The 20,091-nt window shown below is 31.5% G+C and overlaps 2 protein-coding genes across 4 annotated transcripts in view; one reads left to right on the top strand and one right to left on the bottom strand.

Annotated features, from left to right (window-relative positions):
* LOC106466382 (integrin beta-PS-like) overlaps positions 1 to 7,588 on the top strand; it is a 110,690-nt gene extending 103,102 nt beyond the window's left edge. For both annotated transcript variants that reach the window (XM_013926665.2, XM_013926664.2), the window contains exon 21: positions 3,185 to 7,588. In XM_013926665.2, the coding sequence (XP_013782119.1) occupies positions 3,185 to 3,283 (99 nt within the window). In that variant the 3' untranslated portion in view covers positions 3,284 to 7,588. The remainder of the gene's footprint in view (positions 1 to 3,184) is intronic.
* Positions 7,589 to 9,496: 1,908 nt separating this feature from the next.
* Positions 9,497 to 20,091, bottom strand: part of LOC106466381 (sugar transporter SWEET1-like) — a 33,028-nt gene continuing 22,433 nt past the window's right edge. The window contains exons 7-9 of one of the 2 annotated variants that reach the window (XM_022394378.1): positions 13,517 to 13,589; positions 10,670 to 10,723; positions 9,497 to 10,034 (exon numbers count right to left, since the gene is read on the bottom strand). In XM_022394378.1, coding sequence (XP_022250086.1) covers positions 13,560 to 13,589 — 30 coding nt within the window. In that variant the 3' untranslated portion in view covers positions 9,497 to 10,034; positions 10,670 to 10,723; positions 13,517 to 13,559. The remainder of the gene's footprint in view (positions 10,035 to 10,669; positions 10,724 to 13,516; positions 13,590 to 20,091) is intronic. The other variant, XM_022394379.1, reaches the window with a different exon arrangement.

Raw genomic sequence — 20,091 nt, 5'->3', positions numbered from 1 at the left:
AACTATACATGACTCAATTTGTTAATTTAAAGTAAATATTTATAAAAACAGATATACATCGTATTTTGTGTGTCACATGGTATGTTGTATGCAGTACTGGTTCAAATTAGATGTTTGTGAAGTCAAAATACTAAGTCTACAGTTTCATACGAATTAGAAACTCAAATTACACATATTAACAAGATAAAATATAAAATAAGAAGGTCTTATATTTGCTAAGATATTGCTCATGTAATAAATCAAACATAGTGGCACCCACCCACCTCTTTCCATTTTTGGAAACACTCCTTTATATACACTTACTTTTATATATGACATGAATAACCTATTTGAAGCTCAGAATGTAACCTAGTGGTTTTCTCAGCCTTTCTAACGTGGTTAGCACCATTTCTTTATTTTGAACCAAGATTTCAATGAGGAAGGTTGTGTCTTTAGTCTGCTCAAAATTTCATATTTTTTCAGTAAAATACATCTTAGTTACCAAGCTTGATAAATTATAGATGAATTCTATGGTATTGATGTAGTAATTTTATGATGTTTTAATTATTCAAATGTACATATAAAACCTAAAAAAAAATATTTTGTTTCATATCCTTGCAAAATTTTTATATAACTAGAATAAATAATTGTTTACTTTACTTCTTTATTTACTGTTCTATGTTTTAGGGAAAATATGTTTAAGAACTTATTTCAAAATAGCAATAATCTATATACATATATAATGTATAATAATTGAAATATGACTGTATTTTACAAAATACTAGTTGACTAAGACACAGCCAAGACAAGTTACTTTGAACAGACCAAACGTCAGTTTTATGTTATTTGATAAGGTAACATGAGTGCACGTGAACCACGTCATTGTAACTTCTGTATTGTTTGCCAGGCATGGTGAAAGGACAATATAATAAAAATAATAAATATATTTGTATGTATAATGTTATGAGATTTAAGCTATTTTGTCCAAACTTTTATGTTGTTGTGTTAATTATGGAATGAAAAAGGCATAATTTATGTTTATTTCCTAATTTTTTATGGTGGTTGCGAGATCGCTCGAATTTACCGAACCTGTACAGATTAATTACGGAAAATAACAAATAAAATATAAAGTTTTTTCTTAAGAAATGTTTGATAACTATCCGGACATTATAAAGATTTTGCATATGAAATTTCAAAATTTTCTGATGCATAGATAGGCAAGATGTTTAAAGAAAAAAAGGGCATGAGAGAAACATTGCATTACAGACCTTAGGGCTTAATAAAAAAAATTAGATATTTTGCATATGAAAGCATTGTAACGTTTACTGATAATCTGCCAAATTTTGTTCACGTTCACCTACTAATTTAAAAGTTATAGCATGAAAACTATAACAAGCACAAAATGATTACGAGGTCGTCACATTGACCAACCCCGTATTGAAAGAGTTAAGGTGTTTCACTCCTCCAGGCTCTCCAACACACTTTTACCTCCCCTTTTTCTGATGGAGTATGGGAGATCTTGTCACTTACCAGCTCCTAGTTGCTGGGATGGTGGATCATGGAAGATTCCTCCTGAGTGTGACCAGTTCCACTCAGTAGAATAGGATGGTGGTGTTCTGTTAGTGTAGATGGTGTGAACCCTCCTTCTACCATGAACCAGACAAAAAATTCCCAATGCCGCCTGGTTTTCGACTGGAGTAGGTCTACCATGCTTGCTTTCTCCCCATCCTACCATTGCCCATATGTATGGTTCCATGGTGTCTTGGTGTTGGATTTATACAGAGTCAGCACACATGAGCACTACCTAGGATGATGGAACAAAAGTTCTCTTTTCCTTTTGTTTCCTGGTATGGGGAGAAAATGGTTGGGATCCTCATCCTACTGAGGGACAGATGAAAAATACCCAGTGCCCACTGGTTTTGGACTGGTGTTGATCTGTAATGTACTGTCTATGTGCCCTAGTCACACTACACCATACAGTATGTTCATTTTCCTTACTGTAATTTTGGATGTGCTTCTTTTCTGCCTGACTTGGCAACACATTTTTACTATGGGCAAAGAGTATACCCTGGTACAGAAGGGGTGTGGTCTCCCACAGGTGTGCCCCTATACTTTCATGGTATAAGGTGTCATGCTTCATTGGTTCTCTTTGGGTGCTTTCCGAAGGAGGCTCAGCTAGGTAACTTTGGCACCAGTCCCTTCCCCATTTCAATGTGGGATTCTAACTAATATATGAGAAAGAGGTAAGTATCTATCAGAAATATATTTTCAGTATTGGAAAATGTATCATATCAGAAGTTAACATTTTCCAATACTGAAAATGTATTTCCGATAGTTACTTACCTCTTCTCACATTTCCCATCCATCCTTTTCGATAGATGCTTACCTCCTCTCACATATTAGCTTTCCCTGATTTTGTACTGCACTGTCTATGCATAATTTTATTTTGCTCCGCACTAGCCTTCAGGCTAACACCTAAACTCATGTGTTTCAACATGGTATTGCTGCATTGTAGCATGCAAATAAGCATGCAACAACCCTCTACCAATAGGAGTGTGACATACACTGCTAGTGCAGCTGACTCCCTCTATACTGATTGTTCAATCATCACTTTGAGATTAGGCAAGAAAAGATGTACATGAAGTGGGAATACATTTTCAGAGTTGGAAATTATTAACATATGTGCAGAGGGAGCTTAGAAACTGATTTACTGCCTGATTTTAAAAAGAGAATAAATTGTAAGAAAATTTATTTAATGATTAGTAAATGTAATAACTACTACTACTATTAGAACATCATTAAATTAATTTACCATTCATAGGATTTGGAGGCTTAAATGTTTATCTTTTGTGCAATCCAAAGTTGTTTCATTATCTTAGTTTATAAATTTCTGGTTTCAAAATACATGCATTATTCTTATAACATTATTTACTTTAGTCTTTCTGCATTCAGTGATAAAACAGAATGAGCATTTTGGAACTTTCATTGTATAGTTTTTGAAAAATATGATTGTTTGAACATATACCTGCAAAAGTTCTTTGAAGAACATATCTTTATTTCACAAATATTGATTATTTTCACATCATTTTTGAAACAATTTTTTTACTGTTTTCTTTTGACATTTGAATATGTATTTGAATGTGGTTTTGTTAGAAAATAATTTAGATGTAAATAGACTTGCCAATAATATTTTACATTTTTTTAGGGTGATAATCCACTATACAAAGAAGCTACAACAACTTTCAAAAATCCCATGTACAATGTCTCAAAACAGGGGACTGAAGAGCCTCCTAGCAGTGATTAACAATTTTATTGGTGCATTTATTTGTAAATGAGTCCACCCTTTGTCTTCCTTTATGATACTGTATTGGAAGCTCAACTCTGGTAATACATCATCTAATATCATACTCTAAAGTATAGAAAGAGTATTGAATTTGGAACTTGCTTTTAACTTAAAAAGTAGGTGGGATGATTGTCATGACTTTTATTCCATTTTTTATTCAAAAAAATTTTGTTAGAAAGATTTTATAGGTGTAATATTTGTATTTTATTGGTTATAATAATATTTTTTGTTAGCATTTGTATGTTGAAATTATTTGGTGTTTTTAATTTAATTTTTGCGTAGTTTTTGTTAAATTGAGCTTGTACTTCGCTACACCATAAATACATTTGTTTTTTAATGTGCCATTGAATAAATGACTTTGACCTTAAATGTAACATTACATGGTAACATTTTGTATGGTTAGCAATTAGTAAAAATTATAATAATGTCAGTTTTTAATGTTTAAAGTAAAAAATTTACACTATTCTATTTAAATTTGTTTAAAATGATTGTGAAATTTACGTTATAAAAACTTACTTCATTCCAGAGGAAACAAGTAGTGTTAGGTGAAATTGTGTAAGTAGTTTATAGGCTGTTATATTTTCTGAGGTGTGTAGACAAAATTAAATATTTTGATAAATCATTTGTTATTTTTATAACCCAGTAATGTTAATCACAAGACTTGGTTGTTTTAAAGTTAACATAACTTTGAATTTCTTAAGTGCATTACCTTCAGTGTTTTAAAAATGCATATTTTTGTGTATTTTCTTTTGTGTTTACAGGATTTGATTTCTCGTGCTAATACAATTTACTTACTAATTCTGTGCTTTGAAAAAGCCTAGAACTGAAGTGCATATACTGTACATTGCAAATTTAATATGACTAGAAAAATAAATGTGCTTAGGCTTACTGCATTGCAATATACAGTAAAAAACTGAAATTGTAAACTCATATGCAATAAAGATTACATGTATTAAAATATGTTATTTAGTAGCTGAATTATGGGAAGGGTTTGAACATAAACTTTTAGGTAGTGATGTTTGCTTCATACTTTATGCTGCAAGTTGTTTGGTTTTGTGGTTTGATAAACATTTCCAAAAAGTAAACTTAATTTAATGAGTAATCAGATAATTATTATTAATTTTATTTGAAACAAGTTTGGTAATCTGTTTTTCAGGAGGAGGATTAGTTTGAATTGGTAAATATGTATAGATTGAAGAATAAATATTGCATAAAACTGTAGTATAATTTATAGTTAGACAAATACATAAAAAATAAGACTGTATAAGTATTCATATTACTGTTGAAAATTGCTTTAAGATATAGAGATTGTTTAAATATTCATATTACTATTAACAATTGCCTTAAGACACAGATTGAAAACAAATGTTCACATCAGTCTCTTTCTTGATCCTCCTCTAACTTATCAAGTGTTTGACCACACTCATGATAATATGACTAATTCTGATGTCATTCTGTAATGGTAACATCTTAAATTATCGTTTTAGTTGTCTAACTTTTCAGTGTGTTTATTTTAATTGTAAGGAATATAATCAAGATTTCACAAATTTATCAACAGGTTTCTTTGTGTAAATAGATTTTAACTGGTGCCTTAAAATTTATGCCTTTAGTGTATGTTTTATAATGGGCAAGAGATTTGGTATTATAATAAAAATAATATGACTGAAATGTCATTAAGCTGTTAATATTTTCCTCAAAACTACACATCCACAACCACGTGCCTTAAAAATTTGTTTTCTGGTTTTAATAAGACATATTTTTACAATTTGTCTTCATAGTGATGAAAGGTTTGTAGTAAGAATTACTTGTTTTTACAGTTGTTAGGTATAAGATATTTAACTTTACGGCATAATAGTTTTTATTACCTGTTCATCTTCTTTCTGTATTATCCTCAAAACAGTGGTTATCTTTCATTATTTTTTTAAAGCACATTCCTTTGTTCCATTAGTGTAGGCTAGTTCATACAACTGTTCCGTATCAACCAACACTTTGTACATTTTAAGAGAACATAGTTACTAATTATTCTTCCACACATCTTCTTTATAGTAGGGGTTCCCAAACTAGTAAATACATAATAATGTTAAGGTACTCAGTATCACTATAGATTCATTGGGTGTGATGGTAGTGGGGAGAATCAGGATGTAGAATGTTCTAAGGTGCCTTGTGCTGATAAAATTTGGAAACTCCTGCTTTATAGTATCATTTACCACTATGTCTCTTTTTTTTTTTCTTCTTCTCCTAAATGAACTTGTGGAATTTTCAGCACCAGATATGCAAGAATGCTTGATTTTAGCATGTTCAGTTAGTGATTTAACTCTAATCTGTTCCAACAGGTGGACAAACTCTGACTGTTTTTCAGGTGTGAATTTTTCTCAACTTTCTAATGCCCCTTTTTTTCATACTGGTGTAATATATTTTTAGGGAGTTTTCATGACTATGGTGTAAAATTCAACAAATATTTTTTGGTACTTACTGAACTCCTCAAATATTTTTCATATCATTGTTTAATACTGTAATATACGAAACTAAAATGTTTATAGAATTGTGAAGAAACTTGTATTTTTGTTGCCATTTTGTGCTTTACTACACATGTAATTCTTCAATCTGAAATTTACTGTCCTCTGAGCATTAGACTTGATTTCTTTAGGTCTGAAAGTTGCAACATGGGAAAAGAGTGAACATTTTCGAGTTTGATACTTTTAGTCATAAACTACAAGTTTCTGATGGAAAATGTTTGGAAGTAAATTTTTCTTATGGGTTTTATGATGAATGTGAATAGCAAAAGTCCAAAAGAACTTCAGGTCTAAGGAATAAGATCAAAGATGTACAGCATTAGCATTTCCATTAAGATATTTTATAAATCCTGCTCTTTCTATTTAGCTTAATACTCACTGCACAAGATAGTCACTTGGTGAAACTTTGCCATGATAATTGATAAGAAGGCAGGATTAAAACAAATATGAGGTTACTGTTCTCTGAAGTCTATAAACAAGTTGAGTTAGTATGCTCTTTTGTTTCAAATTTTAAACACAATCCTGCCTTACATTTTGAACTAAAAGTTACGATATCTTGCCCTACCCGTTTTGCAATGTTCTCGAGGTTTCTTATTTAAAAATTTGCATTTTCATTGTCTGGAGACTGTAGTTTTTCTTTAAATATGTCATGCCTTGCTGATTATGATAAGAAATTTGCAAAAAATTGTGATATTGAAGATGGATTTTTTCTGTTAAAACAATAGTGAATCAGTGAAATAATAAATGTTCAATGATCAATCATGAATATATAGTTTTTATCTATTAGCCATTGAATTAATTTCACTAAATTATTATTTTAATTCCACTTTGTAAGTACTTTTACATTTGTAACTACATGAGGCAGGACTTGTGCTATCAAACCAATACTTGTTTCTCTGTCTGGCAACTGATAAGTCACCAACATATAGACCAGCTGATCACTGCCAAAATAAACAGTGTATACTGATAACTGCAGAGTATTTTAACAATAAAGGGTACTTACTGCAATTCAGTTTACTTTTTATTGTATATAAAAAATGAACTAAGTTTAACATAAACATCTGTTTTGAATGTAATTACATTACTCCTACATTATAGCTAGTACACGAATATCATAACTGAAAAAATCTTCATGCTGTACGTGCGTCTAAAAACAAACTTGTCATAGGTTTGGAAAGTGATAAATGTAATTGTCATGGCTAAAATGAAAATAGATAATAAACTGCCCAAAATTAACTTTAATTCTTTAGTTTGTGGCACATGCCATACCAAATAATGTATGATGTGATTTTTAGGTCTTAATTTGAATCATTTAGTATACACACACTTAACACTTCTGTATTCACTCTTCATGATACATCTTTTTCTTTGACTCTATCTGAAAAAAAGTGGAGCCAAAAACAATATTTAGGTCTTTACCCATAGAGTTGAAAGATGATCACTGTTGCAATGTTATACTGAGAGAAGGAACATGTATTAAAGCAAATATGATAAGATAATTCAAAAGTGTATGTGATTATAAATATAGGGTGCCAAAATTATTGAATATTTAATACAATAGAATGCAATCAAATTATGCAACTGTGTTATGCTTGTTTAAACCAAGATGTGCATTCTAGAGTAGATTTTTCTTTCCAGTAATAGATTGGTTATTAAAAATACTTTACCATAAATAAGAAAAACATATACTATTATCATGCCATTTTGTATGGTCAAGATTATGATAAGTAAATAAATAAAAACTTGCTGTGTGTGTGTGTGTGTGTTTATTTCTCACATAACACATTTTCATGCAGAAACATACATAACTATAATAAGCTATGTATACATGTATATTTTATATTGATCATATTGTACCATGAGTTTTTAAGTTTTTGAGCGTATGTGAATAAGATGTTTTGTTTCTTGTTTTTTTAGAACTCGTAACGTAGGTAAATTAAAGTGTAAAAAATACACCAATTTTATCCCATTTCTTTAAGTATAGGTTTTCAACTCATTTATTGGAGCCTTCATCAGACAACAGTGTACTGAACAATACAATTTTTTTTCTCTTCAGAATACTTTAAACACAGGGTCTCAGGTTCAGTTCTCACTGCCCTAAAAATTGCTGGCTGTGTTTTTATTATGGTAGAACTACTAAAGCTATTATGCCACAGTCAATGACTTTAAACTGCTGACTAGAGAAAAAGCAACCGAGTTGCAGTATGTGCTGCCAGTCTTTTTTTTTTTCTTTCTGCTTCTATATACTATTATTTGAGAAATACTGTACTAATCAATCAATTCAGTACACGGTCGTTCAAAATTATCTTTCCTATTTTAAAATTTAATAAGTAAATAAGTAGTGAAATCCAGCAAGCAGATATAAACATCTTGTAGACTCAAACAGTTTTTATTGTCTAGTTTTTTTGACTCCAGTGAATAGTGTTACCCTGTAAAATGGCAACTATGCAAGAAAAAGCTCAATGTAATGGACTGGTGGGGTGAGGCAGTTCCATGGCCTCTGCAATCAACAGACATCACTCCACTGGACTTATTTATTTGGAGGTATGTTAAGGATATTGTGTATTACAGAGCTAAAGACCAGAATAATGGATGCCATTGCCACTGTAACTGTGGGCATGAAATCGAATACAAGTTAGACGTGCAAACTTAGAAGTCTACCAACATGTCAATAAAAGCAAGTTGGGCTACAAGATGTTAAGAACTTCATGGTTTTATTTATTTAGTTATCTAATTATTAACTTTTAAAATATAAAGGATAATTTTGGACCACCTTGTATAATTGATTAATGGAACTGGAGCAAATACCACAAATTACCCAGCTCTACTAGTTATAGCTTAGTTAAAGCCAGACCCAGCTCTACTAGTTATAGCTTATTGAAAGCCAGACCCAGCTCTACTAGTTATAGCCAGACCCAGCTCTACTAGTTATAGCTTAGTTAAAGCCAGATAAATTATAGTAGTTTGAGGACATTCTGTTCTAGGGCTTCATTTATTTTTTGTTCTAAAATGCATATTTGAAAGCTGCATAAATTAGTTTTAGAAAACCAACATAGTGAGAAAATGTTGTTACTTAAGCACAGAATGCCATCGTTAAAAGGCCTCAACTTAGATGTAAGTGCTAAATGTTTTGTTTTTTATTTATTTTTAAATATTTTAAACAAAAGTAACTAAAATGTAAAAATTAGACTTCTAAGATAACAAAAAAATAATTCAAATTTTTTTGCCTTAGGAACTCTTGTTTACAAGCTCAAAATTGTGTAAGTTATCAATTTGTTTACTTTAACTGTGGGCAAAACTGGTATGTGCTCTTGCTGCGATTTATTGCTTTTCACAGTGTGATAAAGATCTTACCAAGAACAAAGTTTAACAATAAGGTATTAACAGCTGAAACTGTGAAGATGATTAAAATGAAGTTATTCAGAGAAGAAAGGTATTATTCATATTCTTTCACTGTACATTGATGATTTTACAACAGTGAGTATTAGGTAGAGAAAACAACAGATAAAATACGTAGTTTTACAGAAAACATTGCTATTCATTTAGGAGGTTCTAGAAGTTATGAAACAAAAACTATAAGATGAAAATAAGTATTTTTATCCTTAACATGAAAAATCACCTTTCACTCAGACTGACTCAGTGAAGACTGTAATTTCTCAGACAGCTTTTACAAAACAACTTTATTAAAAATGTTTTTTTTTTGTGTAGAACATACTTGTAAATGTTTGCTAAAAGCTTGCCAAATTTTATGAATACACATTTAGTAAATTCAGAATTATAGTAAACATTACTATGTATAACTTCATAGCTATTGAACCGAACATGTGAGAAAAAGATTAACAGGCAAAGATTTAAAGTTTTACATGAATTGAGAGATCAAAACCTCAGTTTTGTAGCCATATAACAATGTAAATATTTTATACACTCTGTTACTTACAGATCATTAAGATTGAACAATTACCTGAATATTATAATAATCTAGTACTACATATTTTCATTCAGAAGAAACCATCATATAACATATATGAGCCACAAGTAAGCCCACAAGTTGCAAAAAATAATTTATTTTCATATAAAGAAAGGAATGTTTCATATTTCTTAATAAAAGCTAAATAAGTAAATAATGCCAAATTAGCAACTTTTCAATCAACAAAATGTAATTACTGACATATCCCACTGGACTTTGCACTTCAAAGATTCTGAAAAAAAAAGGCAGTAAAATGTTTTTTAGATCAAGTAATCATCCAAATAGCTACACAAGGATAAAAAATTATTATATTTATGAGGTATATTAATCACTTAAAAACAGATATGACTGTGTTAGTTACTTTTTTCATGGATCTTTGATGTAAGCTAGTTCTATCCAGAAAATCATTGTTTAAATTGATATGTATCTAGTTACTTTGAATATCAAACAAAACAGTGAAATAGTATGACAAAATTGCTCAAAAGATAAAAACAGCATGTAGTACATGAGAATGCCAGTTCTACATCACTTTGTTTTTTATCTTTAACATAACTGTTAGTTGAAAAGATCACTAAAAACGATGTAAACTAGATGAAACTATCGTTACTTCAAATATCCAAAAAAGGTAAATTGTGAGAAAGTACACAACCATGAAGTTCATAAGATCTACACAAACAACTTGCTCTACAAAATGAGTAGTTGTTTCTTCAAAGACTCAAGAAAACAAACTGTAAAATAATACATGACTATGTTTGTATATATAATGTGAGCCTTAAGTAATATATGACAATATTGGTTAATTCAAAGACATAGATAAACATGTAGAAATGAATTTCAACAGAAAACTTTAAAACTATTTATACTTACAGCAGATCCTCCAGTTAAAAGTGATTTCATAGTTAAAATAAAGTCTTGAAGTTACTAAAAGAACAAAAGAGAAATATTTAAAGTCATTGTTGTAAAACGCTACAAATATACAGTTCCATTTACTGCAGTTTGTTAAAATACCATAAAAAAAGTTAAGTTTAGTGTTCCTCAGGAATGCAAGGCATTTTTTTTCCCAAGAAAATACACGTGCAAGAATTATATGATTTACTTTAATTATTTCCAAAAAATAAATCTTAAAACCAAAACCTAGATTTTATTTGTATAACTTTTATATTAACTCCATGTGCATGAGTTGGGTTAAAATGTGCAAGCTACTAACTTTTACAGAGTGCCATTCAATTCGGTATTATATATTTAATTTCAGAGCTATCAATTATCTAATCAAAAACACCTTAGGTGGGAAAAAATATAAAATGTGCAGCCAAACTGGTAGTTACACTTATAGCATTGATAGGAATTTTACAGCAAATATTCATTCATTAGATAGCCAGGCTGCATTGACAATGGATAAAACAAAATATGTGGCCTAGCTAACTAATGAAAAAATACTTGCTGTAAAATTCTTATCAATACTATAAGTGTAGCTTCCAGTTTTGATTTCATTCCTTTAAGTTGCACACTCAATCTTTTTTTCACACCTAAAGTGTTTCTGGTTAGATATCATGACTTTTTGTCAATACACACCAACAAACGACAGCAAGAAAGTGACACTTGATAGTAACCCACATTAGCTTTAGGATCGTAACCCTATTATTTGGAACAGACCTTTACTTTACAGAACCAACCAGATTCTTTAAAATATATGGTGGTAGTTTTTCCTCTCTAAAACAATGTTAATAGCTTCCTTTATAGTAAAGCCATGGAATTTAGATTAATAGTTTCTTGTTATCACCCCCCATGCAATTGGTATTGCTGTATCATGCATCATTATTTACGCTAATTGCTTAAACTAATATCACATGATGCTAAATGCTCTTTTAATTAGGATAATTTCACAAAATTCAGTGAAATTGTGCTGAAAAGTTGGCAATGAGTAATCAATAATAACCATCCACCCATATCATTCTTTTGAAAACTTGAGCTACAAACTGCTAATCTGCTTAACCTAACCAATACTTGTGCATTCACGTCCTTTCACCTTATAGTTTGCTGCTCTAAATCAGCTATCTTTAATCGGAATTACCAAAAACTAAAAACGGTCCACTTTTACTCTTTGGTGAAGCTGTAGTAAAAATGTTAGACCGATAGCTCACATGACGTTTTGCATAGGCATACACAAAAATTTTCATTAATTTTGAAAGTAGATTTTTGTTGAGTAACTTTACGTGTGTGGCTTATACTTACACTAAATGAGACTCCTAATTGTAGATTGAATAGATCTATCAGTTTTAAAAGAATCCATAAAAGTTGGTGCAAAGAGGAAGAAACTCAATCAAAATTAGAGTTGTTATATCTCGGGTATTTCTTAATGGATTGCCTTGAAATTTAGTATGTGAAGTAAGAGTCCAGTACAGCACATTAATGTAAATATGTGATAGTTTGGAGTATGACAGTCCAAGATACAGAAAGTGGAAAATTTCTAACCTGTCAGTCCTGTTAATAACGCACAGTATGTCCTGCAGCAGGATGTTTTGGCTGCACAACACAGTACTATGTCTTGCTTCATTTTATCATACATTGCTGATTTAATGACAGGTTATGTTAGAGGAGAGCAAACATCAGATACAATATGCAAGGATACTGAAAAGATTGTAGATGTACATTTTAGAGGCTTGAGACGTTATGCAAATATGAGCAAACTATATAATGGACAAAAGTACCTTCATTCTTTACATGAACATCACCTTGCACTCTGACATGTCACAATCTGAGTCAGATATATTTTGCAAATAAATACCTTTGCACCTAATTCAATATTTGTTTTGTGTGTGTACAACAGATTTGAAAAATTTTACTAAAATCTTGTCAGACTTAATGTAGATATCACTTAATAAATTTGTAATTATAGTCAATATTCTTCTCCATTAGGTTCTGTCCAGCAAACTGAGCTTGTGCACATTCAGTTAAGTTAATTTTCTAATTGCATCACCAAATATTATGTACTTCAAATTTTAAGTAAGCACAACTTACAATTCACGTAATTTAACAAATTTGATTTTTACTAACTGTAGCAGAATTCTGTAAAACCACTAAAACAATTTGTTTTTGCTTACATAAAAATAAATATCAAACCTATGTAATATTTACAATAATCTCTGCTTTATATTTAATAATTACATATATTGAGTGTAGAAGTATTATAATTATATTTAAAATAGTAAAAAATGATTGTACAAATAAAAAATAAAAACATTATTACAATTCACACTATTACCCTTGTTAACCACATGTTAGAAATAAGATATAAGCAAGAGCTGCTTTTGATGCCCACAATTTCTCATGGTTTTTTATAATCTTAAGAACAGCCCACATGAAAACATGTATTCAACTGACAGTCTCTCCAACTACCAATAAGCTAGCAGATGTAAGGTTAGAATCCCTTTACTCCATGCTGTTACAGATTAAATCATTTGAAAAATGTGACCAGACTTGAAAATGACTATAAATATCTAAAACTATCACTTGGTTAGATCTATCACATGCATTAAGAGAAGAACATCACAAACCAAGCCAATTCCATTTCTGTACATTCACTGGATTATTTTTTCCTTACCTGCATGTGTAAAGAAATACATGCCAATTTTGGATGTTAATATGATTGTATAAATACACAAAGAATACTTCAGTTTCACAAGTTAATTTGCTGACTGTGTTGTTATTACTTACAAGATGACTGAAGAGAAATTTAGATGGACATAATGGACTGTTGTCATGCAACATCATCTAAACATTTTTCATTCTACATTGGGAATGAGAAACCAGCACAATATTTAAACAAAACTGATGCCAATAATGACCAAAAAAATTAACTGCATCAAAATGCTAATTCTGTGATCTGGAATAATTTAAGAAATGTTTGAAATCATTATATCTACAGATATTGTTTATAGAACTTGAGAAAGTTTATTAGAAACTCGTGAACCGAAACTTTATAAGGAAAAATATTTTCTCAGCAGATTATTATAATTTACTCCAAAGAACTGCCATAGGCACCAATTCATCCCATTTCCTTTCTATATAGAATTTCTTTAATGCATCGAAAGTAAACAAGTTATAATCCAAGGCTACTCACTACAATGCATTTCTGGATGAACTATAACTAGTTGACTATAAAATGATACTGTAGAAAAGAACGTACTTAAAATGAAATATGTAGATTAAGTTTTGACAACTTATAAAATACTTTTTTATCCAGTGATTAATTAAAATAGACTTTCATATTTTATTTGTCAAAATATGCTCAGGTTTTGGAAATTGTGAAATAACTTATGTTATTTTACTTTTATTCCTATAAACTTAAAAAAAAAAAGGTTTTATGTCAAGATTTACATGATAAATATAACTTGAACAGATTTCTTACACATTATCTAGAAAATGGAGAAATTTGACATCTGTTAAGTATTAAGAGGCAGGACAGATTAGAGTATCAAAAGGTAATTATGTATAAGTATAGCGTTGTCCTCTTATTTGTTTCTACTGTAAAAAGTAGACACAAGTTTTAAAAAAAATTCTGGAGTATTTATCAAGTACATAATCACATAAATGAAGAAAACAAAGCACATTATCAAGCTCTATTGATATTGATTAGTTGTTGTTAAGTGCAAAGTTACACAGCAGGATATTTGTGCTCTGTCCACTACAGGTAACAAAACTAGACTTTTAGGGTTATAAGTCTGTAGACTTACAGCTGAGCCACTGGGGGCTTCTGTTGATATACAAAATAAAATCATTATGTGACAATTCTATGGCCATACAGCATAGGTATTTAAATTTAGAGTACAATATTACTATTGATAAGTATACGTAGTTTATGCATTTTTCTTCATGCAAAATGTTCAGGACTTTCAAATTAAAATGCAATGTATCCTGCAACAGACTAATGGAAAAAATCAAGACCTAAAGGCAAAACATTTGATACCTACCTATTCAATATCAAGTTTCCTCTGAAACAGAGAAAATACATTTACACTTCATGTAAATATAAGAGATCCATAAATATGAATAAGCAGCATGTGAGAATAATTGATCTGGATATAGAAAATGATCAGGAATATATGTATGAAAGGGAATTTTTCATAAACGTTTTTCAGGAAATAAATGAAGAGAATGCTCTACAAAATTGTATGTACATGCACTGTACAAGAATTAACAACTCTTAAACAGTAACCATAAACTTTGTTAAAAACAAGTGACTTTTAAAGAAATCAAAGATAATTTCTGTGTTTTCCTTCATCATTTAGAGCAAACAATTTATTTTTAACATTACAGACCATTTATTGTATGTCATTTTTAAGGCCTATGATCATGTTTTTCAATGGTCTGATTGTTGAAATTTACAAAAAATTACTTGAGGTTATATGCTGGCCATCCCTAATTTTGAAGGGATAGATTAGAGGTAAGACGCTAGTCAACAACACGCTACAGCAACTATTGAGCTACTCTTGTCAAATAGTGGGACTCGACTGTTAGTTATAGTTAGCACAAAGGATCGCATATAAAGTGTAATAAACTTAAAATAAGACCCAAAACTCAAGCACTTTCGAATAGTTGACTATTCTTTTTCGGGAGAACAAAGTTACTCTTACAATACATTCAAGGCTTAAAACTACAGAGCACAGTTCTTGTTTTTTCTGTTGATAATTCGGCACAATTCACAAAACTTCAAATTCACAGTCTGCACACAAAGCACTGGTCAGCTTTGTTTTTCAAGGGAATATACATAAACTTACTTTTAAAACATAACTAATTCTAAATTTATACTCAATGTTCACATTAAATTTACACTTTATTTTAGTTTCACCTATTTTTAATTTAATTTTTTACAAAAAATATTCAAAGTACTAATTTTAAATTCAATTGTTTGAACTTACATCAATGAACGAGATCAAAATTAAAAATACACTTGTTCTGATTAATGTCTTTCAAAGGTGAATGTGTTTTGCCTGTAAACTATCTGTGATAAATTCATTTAATATTATGTTCTAAGCAATTCTTTCTTGGTACCTTTAAATTTCATTGATAGTTACAATTTTTTTTATTTGAAAAATTCAATATGCAAATATTAATTCGAAAAATTGTTTATTGAAAATGTTGTGGTGGTTTGCAAGATTAAGGGCTTTCATTTCCAAACTTAGTTGTAACAAAGAAATGCAAATCCAACCATTACTGAACATGGTCCTTCAATAAATAATCTTTTGAAAAATTTCATTACATTATATTAGTCATGTCTACAACTAACCTACTTATTAGTTTAATTCTTATGGAAACATTCCAGTGGTAAATGCAAGTCCTGAAATCAATGACAGTAGCTGAGGCAAAAACTAAAAATATTTCATTGTATTTTGCATTCATGGTTTAGAAAATCTTAGTTATAAGTATATGAAATACATACAGACAACTAAAAGCAAATTTTAAGGTTAAAAAAAAATGATGAAACAAGTACAAAAAACATTGTACATCTCTTTTTCTATAACAGATGGGAAATATGTTTTACAAGTTCTTTAGTTTTTTTTATCAATCAGTACATGAAACCAATACATATTTATCATGTGAAAATTTTTCACAGAACAAGTAAATTTTTTCTAATAGCTGTGTCTCAAGTTATGATTGAAATTATAGTTTCATGTAACTTTGTTAAATACATTTTTCTGGGAGAATTAGAGTGACAAAAAAACCTTCAGAAAAATATTTTCAGAAATAAAGCCAATATTTATGACTATACAAACAAATGTTGAGATACTTACTTACCTCTCTGCAACACTAAGAGATATTACTTCATTCACAACTGTCATAGCATTTCCTGCACAAACCTTCAACAAACTTCCACCCCTACATATGTCATGTATCGGGCCAGCCTACAATGTAATTGCCATAATGCTGTACCCATCCACCAATAAGAGGGCAACGTGACTTCCATGTTCAGTAATACCCATGAGCACTAGTACATGATCATAAGCTTGTTCTTGAAAAGGCAAAGAAATTACACAGGAAATGAAAAGAGATTTACAGTAAAGAATATTGTGTAAACCCAGTGTCAGTGGTAACATGTCACAAAGGTGGTCACAATGTTTAGTGTGGATAGGGCATTAGACCATTACATCTTGGTGAAATACTTATATGAAATAGATATTGTAATGACAGGTGGAGGGAGGAGTTCACAAATGTGTCCTGAGGCAAATGCAAGTTTCATCTGGCTGGACGTATCCAAGAACTGCTTGGGGGATATTGTAATGTAGTGTCCCGTACTACATTTCCAAGAAACACCCCAGTCTGGAAATGTGTTTCACCAAGAGACAATGCAATGGTTAACTATGACTAAGGACAGAAAGTGTGAACCAGGTGTAAGGCCAGAACTACAACTAATGTATTTTGTTTTTTGATAAAAGGTGCAGAAATAGTTACCTGAATTATAGGAGTATACCACCAAAACAGATCTGAAAAAAAAACATCTCAACAAAGTGCACTGAGGAATGGTGGATGGATTTAACATTTTCATTTTTTCCCTGCTCTATGTGAATTTCAGATAAGCACTCCTTGCACTGGACAAAGCATATAGGCCCAAGATAAAATGCCAGGTAAAGAAAAAAGTAAGATGTGCAGGAGTAGGTCAACCGATTGAATAGTTTTAGAGGAACCAGCAGCAGTAGACAGACTATGTACATTCATAGAGGGCAAGAGCAAAAGGTTGAGAAGAATAGAAAAAATAAAACAGGCTACTCCATGGGAAAATCCCATACATTATGAAAGGGACTGGTCACATTTCACACATGAAGAATCAACACTTTGTTATGAAAAATGGATGACCATGGTTGACTGAGGACAAACCTCCAAAGTGGGAGTTGCAAAGGCATTGATTTGAAGGGTTCTGAAATAGAAACAAATCTAATGGAAAACTGAAGGATGTAAAGAACATTCCATGAGATATATACTTTCAAGGCAAGAGAAGCAATCCACCACCAGGGAGATGTTATAAGGTGAATAGAACAATTGTTGGCCCAAAAAAGAAGTCCAGAGGAAGAAAGCACAGATTTTGATAGCGAGTACCTCTGTGGCATTTGACTTATGTAACAAACATGGAGTTGTTCAAGTGGATCATCACAAGATTACCAGACAACTGTGACCAAAGATGAGGGCAAGTCAGGTTGGGAGGGGCAGTTGTATACCCTGGGATGGGTTGGAATGATTGAGCCATCACTATAAGGGTGGAAGAGAGAATGCAGGCCATTTTTCAATAATTTCCAAAGCCCACTAAAGGGGGCATGTGCACAATCAAAAGTAACCAGAGCATCTAGGGAAATAAGTCCTCAAATATGGGAGAGAAATTGAGTGGGTGTCAAATCCAACTTGGAAAGTTAAACCAGTCAGTCCAGACATAAGGCCTCCCAAAGAGGAGTTAACATAGATATTGTCAATTCCTGATAATTTGGGGCCGAACAATGCCTGAAAAACCATAGAATAATGGCAACAAAGGTTCAGAAGATGTATGAGCCAAGCAAAGGATTGCACAATCCATCTGAAAACATAAAGGGCCATGGCTAGGCTGAAGGGAAGGACATGGAACTGAAAGACAACCACTGATGATGAAATGGAGAAAAGACAGGACACAAGACAAATGTAAAGGAAAGCATTTGAAATGTCTGATTTGATTAAATACAGCCTGGGAGAGAGGACCCAATACAGACTGAGAAAGTCTGTCCAGAATTGAGGAACGAAGAAAAAGTGATTCAGAGATGGCAAGTCAATGACAGGGTGCCAAACCAACTTATGGGGATAGCAAAAAGATGAGAATAAAGTCTATACCTCCCACTGCCAACAAAGAGGACACCACATCTTGAAGGTTATGAACATGCAGAGAATCATTGAAAAGAGGATAGGAAAAAGGACAATGAGAAAGAAGAGATGGAGTCTGAAAGATGAGAGAGAAGTGATGAGAAAGAACATGTAGTACTATAGGATGAGTGGCAGACAGAGGTACCCGTAGACCAGTGAGTTGGAAAAATAGAAGATTGCAGACAAGCAGCCTAAGCCCAGGATTACAAAAAAGTCAGGAACACCCTCAAAGACCAGGGCTATAAGCAAATGCTGAGACAAAAGTCTCAGATATAAGAGAAAGGGGTGTAGACAAGCAAAATAAAGAAATCACATCAAAATAAAGATAAGAGGTAAAGGAATGAAAACCAAAATGGCAAACAAAGAAGAACAGGCAACTCCACAACACTACTGGGATTGTAATGAAGAGCCTCAGTGAGGAGGTGAAGGGCAGAAATAGAGTAAACAAGTGGGGTAAAGACAGATAAAAACAAACAGCTGGATAGAAAGACAAAGAAGGAGAAAGAGAAGCATCACAAGCAGAGACAAAAACACAAGAGACTAGTGTGCAAGAAATATAAAAGGGTCATGACACGAGATCATAACAAAGGAGTCACAAGGGCAGGAAAAGTGTGAGGGTGTGGAGTTGCAAGAGGAAGAGGCACACAAGGTAAAACAACTAGACATGATACACAAGTAACAGAAAAAGGACTATCATATACTTGATTCATAACCATAGAAACCATCAGGGAGAGATAAGCCAGAAATGAATGCTGGAAGTAGAAGAGGTGGCCAGAATCATCCATAGGCAAGAAAGAATCCACAGAAATCAAGTAAACAAATCAATTAGGGAATTGAACAGGAGAAGATATAGGCAGAAGGGAACCACCACCTGACTCAAGAAAATAGGAATATCATCAGTTAACTTGTTGGTACACCATGATTCATCATGGCTCAATAAGAATGTGGAAGCTAATTTATCCACAATGTCGAAAGTACCTTGTTGCAGAGTGAAATCCTACACCCCTAAATGAGCTAGAGAGATAGCAGCTGAATGTCAGGTCCATAAACAAACAAAGTGCCTCCAGGCAACATTCAGTCATTTGGAGAAAATGCCTAAAAAGGAATATCTGGGCCTCAGAATTTGTTTGTAATTTATGGGAAAGGTTATATTACATACACTAAATATATTACAGGCCCTACTGAAGAGAAAATATTTTTTCTAAACACTAGCTTTAGTTGTAATCCACATAATGTTATTTGTGTAGTATCTTGTATTTGTTGGAGAAACAGAAAACTTGCATTTAAGAATAAATTTACATAAATCTCATGTCAAAAATGCAAACAATAGTCCATTACCTGTTAACAAACACATCAGTAAGTGTATTATGGAAAAATATCACACTTTACAAGAACCTTTTTCTCCAAATATT

This window comes from Limulus polyphemus, unplaced genomic scaffold, assembly GCF_000517525.1.
Source record: "Limulus polyphemus unplaced genomic scaffold, Limulus_polyphemus-2.1.2 Scaffold2243, whole genome shotgun sequence".
Lineage (NCBI taxonomy): Eukaryota > Metazoa > Arthropoda > Merostomata > Xiphosura > Limulidae > Limulus > Limulus polyphemus.
Note: the sequence above shows the minus strand (reverse complement) of the source record. Positions and strands in the feature narration are given on the sequence as shown.